The following is a 15,588-nucleotide window of genomic DNA, read 5'->3' as shown; positions in this document are numbered from 1 at the left end:
TGCTGAACTGCTCTGATTTGTTGGATATGTCACTGTAGTTGCAATGCTTTGCTGCTTTTTTTTTTCTTTTGCATTTTTATGCTCTGAAAGTAACATCTTTTTCTTTATCTTTTTTAAAGATAAAGACATTCCCTGCTGATACATCTAATCCTTTTTTCGATCCCTTTACAACAGTACCACAGTTTTCTGTAAGTAGAACGTGCAACTAAAAACTGTGTTTTAACACAATTCCAACTGATTTTTTAAATGTCAGAAATCTATGCACTAAGCAGTCCTCAAAAAAAAAAAAAAAAAGGATAAATTCCAAGTAGAAATTAGAGTACAAAGCAGTTAAATATTTCCATTATACAAAATGTTGCCTGCATTCAGACATTGCTGCTTACTAGACAGAGGACTAAGAGTTAAAGGTCAAGGCTCACCACTGATGAAGTCAGTTCCAAAATGTTGTTCAGTTCAGGACTGCAGAGGACACTTGTGAAGCTCCGTAACATCTTTACAGGGAGCAGTAAGGGAATGGGAAGACTTAGTCCTCTGTCTAGCAATTGCATGGCCTCCTGCCTGAAACCACCTGCTGTGCCATCACAAAGAGGGCCCTGATTTTCATTGAATTTACATCTGAATTTTAAAGAATTATAGTTAGTGGGTGAGTGACTACAATGGTATCCTTGTATAAACTCTCATGTTTACGTAAGAGCTTGAATCCAATATTGAACTACACTCTTGTTAAATTTTCACAGAAGATGTGACTTAGGGATTTTGGTGAGGTAAACTACATAAAAACAGAAAACTGACAATTTAAAAAGTAAGTACAATCGAAATCTTGCTTTAGTGGTAGAGGCATTATGTAATAAGTATGACAAAAAAAGTATGACAAATTTAACTACTCTTTAGGAAACACTCTGCTTATAAACCCCATATAAAATGACTTACAATTTTTAAGTTACATTTGCAAAATGAAGCATTTCAGACTGTGACTTTAAATTTTACTGGTTGCAGCAATCTATATCTGGCATATAATCCAAGATAAGTAACTTAATTCACTGTTGGGTCATGTGGAGGTTCTGTCTGTATTTAATGATTTAAAGAAAGAGGCTTTTCTTTCACAATAAACCTGATCATGGGCTTTTATGTAAATGTGTTTTTTCTCCAAATAGGTATTTTAAAACCAGAGTTAGCATCCCCAAGCTGTGTAAGTGCCACAGTTGAGCTCTAATTAAAGGCATTTGAAAGTACACAGGAATGTTTTTTTTATGTCAGCCAAGTCCAGACAGCACAGTTGTGATAAAAGCTAACCCACAGTTACACTGCTTGTGTCTTTCACAGTACTCCTTTATCTAAACAAAAAGATGTGCCCCCAAAATAGCTTTCCCACTAATTAGTATTGATAGTCAGACATTATTTTTCTGTCTCTGACAGGATGAAAGCAAAATTTAGGAGGGGTGTATAACATATATTTTCATAATTGGGGGGTCAGAATTCTGAAATACAAAGAGAAGGTATACTGATATACTTAACCACAGAAATTTCCATATTGCAGAATATGGCTATTTCATGGCAAATTCAAATGTTGAATTTTTGTTATGTTCTGTCAGGAGAAAATAAGCAAAGCAAAATTCAAACTAATCTTTCTGAAATCCTATCTTCTCCCCATAGATTTCCATTTCCCTGGGCAGGGTGGAGGGCAAAATCCAGATCACAAATATTTAAAATACCATTGCAATAAAAACCTAACGATGTATGATCCATCACATGATCCCGTACATTCCTTTTAGTGAGTTATGTACAAATATCTGTGGCAAACAGGCAGCTGCCAATGGGACTGCATAGAGATGGGAAAACTATCAGGAGAGTTAGGTGGGATTTGGTCCTGTGTTTCATGGCCCTCTGTCCCAGCCCAAAGGGCGGTGTCTTTCCACAGAAGCATTTCAGGTCATCCTGATGAGATCTAACTCTGAATGGTCTCCAGTCACACACAGACCCAGATGGTAATGTTTGTTAATTGATTTCTTTTCTTTTTTGTTGTTTTCTTGTTTCTTTTCCTTACTTCCCCTTCCCCCTTTTTTTTTTTTTTTTTTTTTTTTTTTTTTGTGGAAGAAAACATTGAAATGTTATTAAGCAGGAATATGGAGAGTGATATTTAGAAGGCTTTACCTTTCATGTACAGCTTCAAATTTGGTGGTGTATACGCAGTTGTGTTGATCAGATGAAAAATTAGGTGATGTGGTTACCTGGAATGTTTAAATATAAGCTTCAAGCCAGGAACCCTCTGAATTTCATAGAAAAATGGCAGGCATGATGGCCATATTCTCAGGCAGGCATAAGTCATATAGATTTAAATTAATGACATTTTATCTGTTTAGACCAGTTAAATATTTGGCTAAGTGTACCATGCAATCAGACATATAAATAAAAAAATTGTTTGGATATCTCCTGTAAAATAATCATCCAGAGCAAACACACAATGGGACTCCAGGCAATTCTTCAGCAAGTGTAGTTTGTCATCACTGCTGATTTCACTGAGGCTGGGAGAATTTACATCAGCTGCAGAGTGATGTCTTCTTCTCATGCCATACAGTAAGATCGGGCAGTCCTCAGAGCACAGGGGTCCTGTATGAGGAACACCAGATTTCACACCCCGGCAGTTTGTAAGGTTGAGTTTTAAAAGTTGAATGACAGAGAATTTTGAACAGGTTCTATTAGCCATTATTTACACACAGGAGAGTTTCTTTAGTTGATTTTACATTTTTCCATTTTACTAATTTTGTGGAATCAATGGAATTCCTTTTGCTTAAGAGGTTATTTTGGATCATAACAGATGTGTTTAGACATGTTAAAAAGTGACAGTAAGCAAGCAAGCCTAACAGAGGCAGTCTTTCCTGGGGTCAAATATTTTTCCCACTGTTTAAACTATGTTTTTGAATCATTTGCAGAGGTTTGCAGAATTTGAGAAATAATTAAGACCAAAAAAATAAAGGTTGCTCTTCAAATAGCTGCTTCCTTATGATGGTGATTTTTCTTCCTCCCTGCCTTAGACTCTGAATCAGGTCCAGAAGAAAAAGTCATCAAGGAAGAAATGGAGCTGATACTAGCAGGAGAATGTTCTAATGATCCTGACACACTGACAACTGCAGTTGCTCTGTGTTCTTCCCAGGTCAGGGTCAGACATGCTCCACAGGCACTAGCTGCTGTGGTTTGGCATGACAAATAGCCCATGCCAAAAAACAAGACAGGGCTGTTTGATTTTTAGGGATCCTCCCCCTCTGGTTGTAAGGGTAGCCCAGTCTTTGCTATAATGCTGTGCTAATATGCCTCACATGAAAGACAGGAGATGGTTGCTTGATCTTTGTCTTAAATCTGCACTTCCAATATTGCTTTAACATTGCCTGTCACTGGATACTGCAAAAATATTTCTCTTGAGGCATGTTCCAGTTAGCAAATGTGGGAAAGGGGCGGAGATTTCAAAACCTGGACTCCTAAAAGCCCAGAACCCCAGCTGTTAACAAAACACAGAGTAGTTAGAGGACCCACCAGCAAAGTGTATAAGATTCCTGAAGAATATTCCAGAAATCTCATGTTGTCAACATTCCGCATCACTTTTAGGGAAAATGCAATAATGATAAGTGTCATTCTCCAGACTGATTATGTTTTTTACCTGAATGCTGCCAGTCCCATACGTGCCGTGTCATTTCATCCAGCGCATGCTGCAATCAGGCTGATCCCCCAGGCATCAAAAGAGGTGGCTGTCCAGCATCTGCAGAGGTTGCACTGAGAGGTTATAGCCACAGCCTCCCGTTTGTTCTCATTCTCAGTTTCTGTTACCGAGTGCTTGGCAATGAATTGGATAGTGAAGGATGGCAAGACCAGCAGCAGCTAATTTACAATTTTTTCTTTCTTTTCTTTTCTTGTACATCCTTTTATTTTTTTGTAGGCAGAATTTGCAGACAGCAAATTACAGTGCTGTGGGGTGCAGTCATCTCCTAAGATTACGCTGGTGTCTCCCTCACCTGTCCTGAGGTCTCTGGCAGAGACTATTCCGACTCCAACAGTCCAGACAGTATATACGTCGCATAAGCCCATTTCGCTGGCAGACAGGTACTGTGCAGTTCTTCCACAGAAATACTATGATGCTCTCTGCATTAAAGGAGTCAGCTTGATTTCCCTTTTTCTGTCATAATTACCATAAAGTGTAATTTTCTCTTATACCAAAACATTATTGCTTGACTACTTCAGAATAGGTGAGTTACGTAAAGAAATACCTGTAACTCATACTCTCATGCTCTGAGATTTAAAAAAAGCCTACCTTAATTAACTACTGTAGCCAGCAGTGTACCATTTCTGTGGCCAATGGCCTGGAGAGAAAGGGTTGTGCAGATTTTCCTCAGGCAAGTCATTTTGTCTGAACCACAAAGGTTTTGTTTTAATAATTGCTGTTACAATTTGTTTTTTGAAATTAGATGTCCATGGGGGAAAGCTGAGGTTGAGAAATGTCTGTTCTTCCAAATGAAAAACAGGCATTGGTTTTCTTCCTTGTACCTCTTTCTTTTTCTTTCTTTTTCTTTTTTAGTAATGTGTTACAGTGGCCTTGTAATTTCTCAGAGAAACAACAAGCTATACCACCTTTCCACAGGCAGACTCTTTTCAGTTTTCTATTATTTCATCCTACTGGTTTTGCATGCAGGCTTCTTATTCTATAATTTAATCAAAGCTGAACTTCCCAAGCTGATAATTTACTGAATATAAATGTAGCAGTTGATATACTCTGTATTTCTGGAGCACAAATAGTCTTAGGCTTATGAAGAGAAAAGTATTTCTTTGACATCATAATAAATGAGTCTTTTTTACTTTTGGATTCGTAGTCAATTCCCATTTTTGGTTGTTCATTATTTTTTGCAGATGTTGGTTAATTGCACCTGCACACTTGCTCAACAGTGCTAACTCATCTAAAAATTTATCATTCCAGTAAAAATGTAATTCTGAAGCTGTAATGCTGAACTCAGCTTCTGTAGGATGTCTCAAGCACACGTGGGTGATTCTACCCCTGCTTCTCCACAAATGAGCTGCAAGGTTTCTGCAATGCAGTTTAAATCTCCAAACTCTGTTACAAGTGTGAGATACATAACTTTCAGAACAGCACGGTAAACAGTTTCAGAAATGGAATCACTTACCCGAGGCATTCCCAGGGTTACAAAGCCTCTGGGCTCTGGAGTGAATTGGTGAAAGTGAGAACTTCAGGCTCCAATTCCCACACCCTGATATGTGCAGGACTGCGGTAAATTCAGCATATCTATGTATCTATGTATATAGATATCCCTCAATATCAGACCACACCAAGGAGCAGAAGGCTGTAACAGTAGTCTTTCATGATGGCATTTGCTGTAGCTGCTCCATTTTTAGAGTCCTAGTCCAGCTTCCTTTGAAATGAGTAGCCTTTAATGGGGGTTAGATGAAATTATAAACTGTTTTGCCATGTGGATCTTTTTATATCCTTCTTCTTGCCTCTGTTTGCTCTTCAGAAATATCAAGTGATACTTGTTTTTGAATCAGCCATCAGTTATCAGCTTTTTCACTGAATTGAGTCTGACCTTTTTTTCCCCTCCTTTGGTATTTTGAAAATGTTAATTATTTTAAATTGAAATCTGAGACTTATTGTTGTTCCCATAATTGGCTGTTTGTGCATTAATTACACAGTGCTGAGACTCTGAGGCGTGAACTTGAGAGAGAGAAAATGATGAAAAGACTCTTGATGACAGAATTATGAAATTCGCACTTCCGTCAGATGGAGAATGGATTGGGGCCTTTCATGTGCCTTCTGTCTGTTTACATTCCTCTGCTTCTGTGTACTCAACATAATGCATTGGGAAAATGTGTGATATTCCTGGCTCGCCTGGATTCACCACGGTTGGTTAAAATCACGTCTCGGCTAGACTCTAACTTGAAGGAGTTCCTTTATTCATTTGCTGCTGGGAAATAAACCTTCAATCCTTTATCTCTCCTGAGATTTTATACTATTAACACAATTAATTTCTGGTTTGGTTTTGGTAAATCTAGGGCAAAGAGGATCAGCAAGGAGCATACTGATTTCTATTGGGAAACACTGTTCTGTACATATGTTAATAAGTGCACAGAAATTAATGTTATGCAGAATATTTTGATAGTAACATAGAAAATATGTCATTTTGTACAACTGAAAATTGCAATGAGCTACTGCTATTTGTTAAAGAACCATTTTTAAAGCAGAAGAATGATTATTACATCCTAACCCCAGGACTGTTAGTCTCCACAGAATAAACGGCTGTCTTATTAAATTCCTAACCTTAACCTTCACTCAGAGATATAAATAGCTGCAAGGGGGAGAGACACCCCACCCTACAGATATACGCACCCAGTACTCCCTAGAGTTTGTCACCTTGACCTAAACCTTCAACTAAATCTTACCGTATTTCCATTAATGGATAAAAAAAATGCGTTGTTTAAAGTAATTTCCTACTGACTTTCTAGCTTGATACTGACTTTTTTAAAGTAAGTGTGGAGTTTTACCTTCTCGAGTTTGCCTAGGCTTTAAGGCTAGCCCACACTCGGACATCTTCTGCCCCAGCACTGAAGGTTGTAGAGCCTCAGCGGTGTGGACATAGCTCACAGAGGGAGAATTTTTTTCCTTCATGGATAAATAAACCACCTTCCTGACTAACATGAATTGACTGGTCACTTTAAAGAACAAGAACAGTGATAGTTTATGGCATAGCTGTGCCTATACCCATATTTTTAACTCTACTAATCAGCACATGTGTCCCGGCAAACCTGCGGAGGGTGCACCTGGCTATACATCCTGGTCACCTCCAACACCCAAGCAGCCTCTACATCCAGTGGAGCTCTCTCAGGCATGAGGTGGGGTGGGTGGTCCAGCACTAGCAGAGCTGCAGCCACAGGGAGGGAATTACACAGGTAATGCTACCAACTATTTCCTAGGGAAAAAAAAGTCTCTGTTTCCCCTTGTTCAGTAGTTCAGGGTCATCTAGAAAACAAACAACATCTGACTGTCAGCTACAAGGTACTCTTTCAACAGGAAAGCTTTTGTGCATTTTGTATGGCTGAAGATGTATATTTTTCTGTTATTCTGTACACTATGTTCTCTTATTTGTATTAAGATAAAAAATTGCCCTCCATTTGGCACTGATTACAATGGCTTTATCTCAGCTTAAGCAGTTTGTTTGTGTGGAGGCTGGGAAGTGATTGCTGTGAGACTGGGTTTCCTTCAGAGTTAGCTTCTGCTGTTTTTCTGAAATGAGAGTTCTGGAGAGCTTCGTAAGACTGTGGATTGCAATGTGAAGGTATAAAATGGCTTGTCTATCTTATATTTTCTGGGACAAGAAATTAGCATTAAGCTTCCCGTTTAAATCCACCAAACCCAAAACTTTCTGGTTGCCATAAATTGGGTCAAAACACACAGCACAAATGTTATGTAGAAAATCACATTACAAAATTTAACCAAAGTGGCTCAACATGAGCAGTGGGCACAAGGAGCCACAAAAACTCACCTGGACTGTAGATTCAAAAGCATTCCGGTGACTTTTCTGGGTAATCAGATATGACTTGTATGCTGTCCACCCTCTAGTTGCAGAGCCAGGACATTTCCATTCCTTATGTTTTAATGCCCCACTCCATCAATATAAAAAATTGGTTAGGAACATTAAATCCCTGTGAGGAAATCAGAAAGGAAGGGAAAATGCACAGACACAAAAGAATGCAATATCCTGTTACTCTTTTCTCACCCCTTCCCAGAAGGTATCGGTGAGGGAGAGGCAGCAGCACATTTTGCCTGTGTCCAGGTGAGAGTGAGCCTTCTGAACAACGAATAAATGAAAATTGTAACTAGAAATGCTGGTTTGGGAGAGCAAAACAAAGTAAGATTGAGAATGGCACAGTGCTGACTCTAGCTGAATCTGGTTTTCTGCCTGTTAGGTAACCCCCAATTGTGTTTGAACTGGCAACAGTTTCACAAAGTCATTGTCAAGGAAAAGAAGGGAAAGAAAACAAACAGAAAAAAATCTGAACACATCCTTCGGTCATACTGATTGCCATGGAGTGAACTTTAGGAACCCCACAATATGCCTTCAGGTTTGGGGGCAAAACAGATCCAGTTACCCACATTAAGTCAGTCTGGTCACATAAGCAAAAAGGCTTTAGCAAAACGGAATGCCTGAGTCTGACCAGCTCATCAGATGTTCTGGCCCATAAACAGTCTATTAGTTTATTATTTTATGTGCATCATTATTGCTCCCACTGTATAAAATTTCTTCAGCTGAAATAGTCAGAACCGGAAAACAAGAAATGTGAACAAAGGTTACTTTATACAGCCAAGTCTTTATAGCTGAGGCATACTCTGGGATAGCTGAAGAAGGGCAGAGATTCCTCCTTCTTTGGTTCCCACCAGGAGAAGAGAGAAAGGCTCATGTGGCTGCTTAGTTTCTGTGGGATGTTTTCTACAGAACAACTCCAAGTACGTTGCCTTGTCTTGTTTTAGTGTCTTATCCACTGGCTGCCACTGTTTCCTAATCTGCAGTCTAATGGAGCTTTATTTAAACTGTTTTACTGATATCAAACTAAACTTTTAACTGTGGAATGTCATCACCTTGTTCTTTCTTACTATGAACCTTCTTCAGCCATGCTTCAGCATCTCAGTTTTCACATCCTCTGAAGAAACTGCCTCACCTCTGGTTGGGAATTACAGTGTTAGGACACCTGTTACCCAAAACTACTGTGAACAAGACAATGCCAACATGAACATATTGCAGAGAGGCAGATAGTCCAGATTTGCCCCTACAATTTAACTTTTCAGGTGTTAAAGGATACTCTGCCTGAAGGTATGTCTATATAATAGTGCAGAAGTATCTGAGCTAGCTTTAATGAGCTTGCATATGTAGTTGTGGCAGCATGAAGCCCAGCACAGGCTATCATTATCATGTACATTGACATATGTAAAGATAATGCATTTGAACAGCATTCTGAAGCATGTTCTCCAGAACTGGTGACAGGAAGGGGTGGCTGAAAGGATTTTGTCTCTTCAGCTCTCCTGGGAAAGGGTTCATCTCATCTAACATGAAAATGCCCAGCTCTCACCTGATGAGAGATCAAAGGAACTGTCTTCCGGAGGTGCCTCTGACTTAAGTGTCTACCTTTATCCTGATTAAAGTTAAGTGAGATGAATCCTGCTTTCCGTCCCTCTGGTTGGGTCTACATTGCAAACCCTTGCTGACTCAGCTGCATCATCCAGGGTTCAGCTTCGAGGTACGACTTGTGATCGGCGTAGCTCTGCCAGAGAAAGCCTTGCACATTAGGTGTAAATAAACTAGCAGAAATATCCTTTTATCAGAACAGCTTTTATCCCTTGTGGGAGAGCAGAGAGCTGGGATAACAACTTACAGTGACATAAGCACAGAGGCTTTGCTACGGCTGTGCTCCATCTGGGAGTAGCTGGTTGAGAACACCTCCTGCTGTAGCCACACTGGCAGAGCCTACCAGGGGTGGCCCCGGCTTTTCGCAGTGCCCCGAGTGATGCTCTGAGCCCGTCAGCAGATCCCAGCTTTTCAGCGTGAAGTCTCTAAGCAGCGGAATGCAATGTTGTCATGTTTGGGTGATTCCAGCAAACTTTATTGGCCATTTAAATAGCTATGCAAGGAGTTAAATATTTTCTCATTTTGCAGTCTCTTTTGGAAGCCAACCAATTGTGCTTTGTTTTTGTGTGGCTCAGCTGTTTCCACTATTTTGTTTTAAAAGGAATAACCAGGTTTTCTTTTGAAATGTTGGTTGAGATTCCACACCTCTCTCAGATCCCACAGTGTGTGCAGACTTTTCATGTTTCATACACCCTGGAAGAGCAAAATTTGAAAATTAACTCCTCCAAAGTTTCAGTTCGTGGCTTCACTCTCTTGCAACAGGATTCCTATGTGCCCATTTGGAACAGAGCTGGCAATGCAGTGAAATGTTTCATTGGAGGCAGCATCATGTTTTGTTTGAACTGTTTACAAATAGCCTTTGGTTTTGGTTTTTTTTTCTGAATACATTTCTGGTTCATTTGCTGCAAAAACCCAACTTGTAATTATGCAATGGAATATTTTTTCTTTCTTTTTCTTTTTCTTTTTCTTTTTCTTTTTCTTTTTTTTTTAATGTCCTGATGTTCAAGGAGTTTGCAATAAATATACTGAGACTGATCTGTAATTGCATGTAAGATTAGCCTCACAACTGTGTTTTGTAAAGTTAAGTGCCGTAAAAGAAGCTGTAGATGATGTGGAGAAGGAGGGAAGATAGAGAGTAAGTGGAGGAGAAGGCTTCTTTGGCAGCTGCAGCATTGAGTGGTGGGCAGCAGCTTTAAAGCAAGACTGCTCCCATTTTGTTTCATCTGAGTAGCAGCGTGTATCATCAGACAGTGTATGATGGCATTTTGTTGAAAACATGCCTAAAGAGAAACTTTTACGGCTCAGCTGTTTACCTGTTCCTGTATTCATGCCTGCAATAAAAGAAATGAAAAATAAATCACAGAGTCTGAGCAATTTGTAGTCAAACCAGTCATTTAGGAGGCAAGGGGCAACATGCCAATTGAAGGAAACATTTGCTTGCTAGTAAAGTGGATCCACCATCATAAAAAAAATTGCAATGCAAAGAAAAAATGGAGAGATAATTTCTTCATAAATCCCAGAGGGTTTCCTCCACCTTAAAGTTACAGTTCAGTTTTGTGGGGTGCCAATCATTTGTGGGGTCATTAGGTGGGGCACACTTTGCTGAATATCAGACCCAGAAAAACACTGGCAGGATCAAGGTAGACAAACACAAAACTTGGCAGGTTTTTGTGCTTTCATCTAGGGCTCAAAAGGCAGCAAAAAAACATTACTAGAGTGGAAGGGGGGAGGAATGTTCCACACAGGGCTGAGAGACACGAAGTTCTTAAACTGCTCCATCGAGGAAAATTTAAAAACATACCCACCAAAAAACCCAAAACAAACAAAGCCTGATCACTGCAATTTTTTTCAAACACAAAACATTTCACAAAAATTTCAATTTTTGCCCTTGATTTTGCCTTTCTTTCAATGTCTAAAGGAAAAGTTGCTTCAGAATGAAACATTTCCCTTTCCTTCAAAGATGTCTAAATCAGGACGTTTTGACATTAACTTTCCAGTGCACTTAGGAAATTAAATCCCAGCAATGTTCACCCCCTTTTATGAGGTTGCCAAAACTCTGTATTCAGAAGGAATCTGATCCCAACCCAATTTCTCCATCTGGATCATCTTCTATTTTTAATCTCCGTGTGGGGAAATCAGAGGAGCAAGAGATCAGTGTTCTTCCAACAGTACTCAATTTATACCAAGAAAATTGATTATCCAGACAGCAAACCTAGTTAATTAATTCTGCTTAATACAGGTCTTTGCTAAAGAACAGTGTTCTGAGGTGCAGTGGAATGAGAAGCTGTGCACTAAAAGGTCAGCAAATACTCTTGTGGAATTCAGCTGCAATGGAGAAGTGTGGGGACTTCAGAGATGTAAATCTGAACAATCTTTTGTTCATTATCAGATGACTGATCTATGACACTGAGTGTGAAGTTGTTCCAGAAGCCATTCTGGACAGAAGTAATTGAGAGCAATTCTGTATCTCTGGAGACATGCTTTCTCCAGCAGAAAACAGACTTATCATGCAGGCACTGTTAAGTTGGGGCAGGGGGACAATAAGGCAATGGTTTCAGCCTGGCTGTGGTGCACAAATCCTGTGGCAGTAAGGGGGTAGGAAGGCACCCACTAGGGTGCAAATGCAGGTGAGTGTAGGAGACCCCAAGCTTCATGAAAGGTGACAGCCATGCCTTTGCCAAGCAGAGTGAAGCCTTTGGGGCTCGCCAGCACTGGGATCCCCATGCCCAACTGCAACTTGACCTGAAGGGCAGCCCTGCAGCAAACACAGAGTCAGGTCTGGTTGTGACCAGATGTACAGGAGGGTATGCCACGGAATGAGGAAAATAAAAGATCAACTATTGCCCTTTCCCAGCCACCCCAGGACAGGTACATGGGAGCATCCAGTCTCTGGTGTCAGATGAGGAGGGCAGGCTTGCCCTTTTTGTGAGAAGCCAAAAATAGGATCTGTTTAGCTGTGACATCAGATGTGTTTGACAACCCTGACCATTACAACCACATCTTACGTGCTGCCAGTAGCACATATGGTCTGTGAGGTGTCTCCTCACCAGTCTTCAGGATCTGTGACGGTCAGGAGAACAGGGGAAAACAGCAAAAAAGAGAGCAGCAAAAAACCCACACTGTCACCTGCTGGACAGCCTGATGGCAAAGTACTGTCTAAAACACTATTTGCCTTTTTACTTTACTTTAAAATCACATATAGAAAATTGCCTCATTACATAAGCAATATGCAATTGATAGTAATTATGTTATTTTTTAATGAGCATTTTGAGCATTACTACAGTGTGTGTGTGCGCTATGTAATGTCAGTGAGTGCTCAGCTCTGTCATCAGAGTAGCATAAAAGCCACATGGATTTTTACTGTTTCATGCAGTGATTATTCAGTTCTTCAAGCGGGGAGCAACTTAACTCTCCTGCATCATTCTCCCTCTGCTTTTGATTAGGAAGCTCTTTGGAAATCCAAGAAAACCACAGAGAAAATTATTTTCTTTAAAGATATTTGGTCAGTGATGCTTGGCATCCCAGGGACTCAATGATGTGAAGAACTCAAATATCTTATTTTTTTAAATTATTTGCCTTGTTGCTCTCAAAACATAAAAAAAAAAATTGATTTCTGTGCTAATTGTCTCACGCTCTGCTCTGGCTGCTGGCCCACTTCCAGCAATGCCAGGCTTGGCAAGGGCGCAAGGTGGCTTGGCATGAGATGACAAGGATTGGGTGGGGGGTTTTTTTGATGGAGGAGTGCTAATACCACCCAGCACTTCCGTCCTTCTTCAGGTACATTTTTTGCTGCAGCTGACTCAACCTTTTCATTCTCCAGTATGGGATGTGCACTGCCTTGTTGGGAGCTGAGATATTTGCAGCTCCATGGCCACCCAGAGAGGGTTTGGGGCTGTTGAGGCTGAGAGCTGTGGTGCTTGTGTATGTAAGAGGCACCCGTAAGAGCTGAGGCTCTGGAGGTTTTGGAGGCTGCCCTGCATTCATGTTGTGAGGCCACGAGTGGATGCATGAGGCTGTGGGGAGAAAGGTGAACTGCCCTCTACCTGGCTGTGCAAAATTAGGAACTTACTGGTAGAGGCATCACTGTGAGACTGATCACTCCTCCCTCCTGCAAAGGCACTTCAAACTTGTGCCCTCCAAAGCTGACTAAACCCCACAGGACCAATCTTTGCTCAAGAAACAGAGCTGCAGCTGGTGCCTTTGGCAGTACGCGTGCTCGCTGCGAATGAGAACGGCAGTGCCCTTGTCACACGGGCTCACAGCTCCTTTGTGGCACCGCGGGGATGGCAGCCCCTGCGAAGCACCTCCACCAGGGCTGCCGGCCTATGAAGACGGGGAGGGGAAGTGCTGGAGCTGCCTTAGCTCTGTAGCTCAAGAGCACTCCCATTTTTCCACTTCCAGCTCAACATGCCAAGGCTCAGTGTGGGTTCCTGACAACTTGCCCTGGTTATTTGCAAGCCACCAGGAACAGAAGGTACATCCTCGAAGGACCTGCCTCTCAGCCGCTTAATACCTTTCCATGCCACCCTGCTAATCCTCCTCCCTCCTCTGCTAGTCACTCGCTCACAGACTGGTTCATGGCTGCCTGCTTCCTTTACCCTTGTGAGCACCCCTCCCACACAAGCGCCTCTGGCTTCGTTGGCTTTGCAGTTGAAAAACTTTTGCCTTTCTGAAGGCCCTTGCCAGCTCTTGCTTTCCCTGACCCTCAGTGGGTGCTCCCCCAGCCGCACTTTCCTACCCTTCCTCTGTCTCACTCATTTCTCCACCTCCCTTTCTGCTGTCCTGGGTCCAGTGTCTAACAGGCATTACAGCACAACAGGTTTTCCTGCCAACCAGGAAACCTCCATGAGATGGTCTCTTCCTTCCTTCCCTCCCTCCCTCCCTCCCTCCCTCCCTCCTTCCTTCCTTCCTTCCCTCCTCTCCTTTCTTTCTTCTTGCTTCAGACAGGGTATTTTTTCAGCCTCCCTGTCCTCCCCATAATCCTACACGGTATCAATGACCACTCTTTTATCCCTTCCTACCACTGAGGTCTTTACCTATGCCACTCCATTTTGCAGTGCTAAACTTTGAAGCACTGGAAAGAAATGGGGGATGTGGTGGAAGAGGGAGATGTCTCCTCTCTTCACCCTTTTTCTCCCATTGTGGGATTTCTATCTCCCATCCTTCCCCAGCAACACGATTTAGGTTCCCTCTCTGGAAAAACTGGATTAGTGCAGTGACTTGAACCCCTGCACTGCCAGTCCTGTGGCCCATCCTTGGTGCCTTGAAACATCTTCCTACACAAGTGGTCCCCTGCACTGCTGTGCCATGGCCTGCCCAGCCCAGCAGACCCAGACACTGATGCTGCACAGTACCCAGTAGATCCCATCACAGACTGTGGGAAGCTGAGCAGTGAGTTCAGCAGAGAAGAACTTGCCATGGTGGGTCTCAGCAGCCTCCTGCTCAGAGGTGACACATCTCCCAGCTGCGTGCATTACCTACACATTCAATGGCAAAAGCTCCAGGCTCTGCTTTCTAGGGACACCCTTCTCCTGAACGAAATCTTTGTGCAGCACTGAGGTGGCTCAGTTGATCTCCAAGGGCCACCTCTGCCAATCCCAAACCCCTGTCCCACCAGCCTGTTCACCACTGCTTGCACAGCCCTGGCTGTCTCTGCTTGAACAAAGCTCCTGCAGGACAGCTTTGCTTGCTTGAAAACTCTTCCAAGAACACTGTATCCAAGCCTCAGAGAGGAGCTTTAGGACATGCAGGACTTGTTCCCTGCAGCTGTGGGTCAGCTCAGGGCAGCTTCTATCTCCCTCAGTGGCCCTTGGGCATCCCTGTTCTGGCACTGCCCTCTGCAATGGGGAGAGCCTCGAACAGTTCCAGGTCTCCTTTGTCACATCTAGTCCTAAAGTCCAATTAGTGTTGTTTATGCTCATATTGTAACTGAAAGAAAAAAGTGATGCTTCAGTAGGTCAAAGGGTGTGAAGAGATAAATGTAATTATGATAAATGTAATTGCAGTAAATTCAATATAGTGAAAGATGTTACCATTTAATTAAAAGTATATGCATTATGCATGTATCTCTTCCACAGCCTCACTGTGTGGGCTTGAGCAGTAACTGAGTACATTCAGCTCTAGCTGCCACATGAAACCCACGGCTGCTTAATTTCTCCCTCGCACACCTAACACTGCTGGCTGAACTTTAGCTAGGAGTAAACAATGACATACATGGGGGTTATTTGGAGTCACCTTTACCTTTCTGTACTCTTGGGCACCTGACAAGGGACATGCATCTTATCCCACCTGTTTCGCCCCAGGAGGAGGGACACTGCCTTTTGGGCAAATTTTACAGTATCAGGCTTTAAAATCACATTATTTAGGGACACAGAATTGCCGTGAAGGAAAGCAATGGATTGGACTACCCCTACCT

The 15,588-nt window shown here is 42.0% G+C and overlaps 1 protein-coding gene across 1 annotated transcript in view; it reads left to right on the top strand.

The window, feature by feature from the left end:
• Nucleotides 1-10,530, top strand: part of EPB41L4B (erythrocyte membrane protein band 4.1 like 4B) — a 172,003-nt gene extending 161,473 nt beyond the window's left edge. Inside the window, exons 24-26 of the mRNA XM_017739074.1 lie at nt 120-188; nt 3,929-4,092; nt 5,689-10,530. Of these exons, the coding sequence (XP_017594563.1) occupies nt 120-188; nt 3,929-4,092; nt 5,689-5,758 (303 nt within the window). The 3' untranslated portion in view covers nt 5,759-10,530. The remainder of the gene's footprint in view (nt 1-119; nt 189-3,928; nt 4,093-5,688) is intronic.
• Nucleotides 10,531-15,588: the final 5,058 nt, after the last annotated feature.

This window comes from Corvus brachyrhynchos, unplaced genomic scaffold (genome assembly GCF_000691975.1).
Source record: "Corvus brachyrhynchos isolate BGI_N302 unplaced genomic scaffold, ASM69197v1 scaffold7, whole genome shotgun sequence".
Taxonomy (NCBI): Eukaryota; Metazoa; Chordata; class Aves; order Passeriformes; family Corvidae; genus Corvus; species Corvus brachyrhynchos.
Note: the sequence above shows the minus strand (reverse complement) of the source record. Positions and strands in the feature narration are given on the sequence as shown.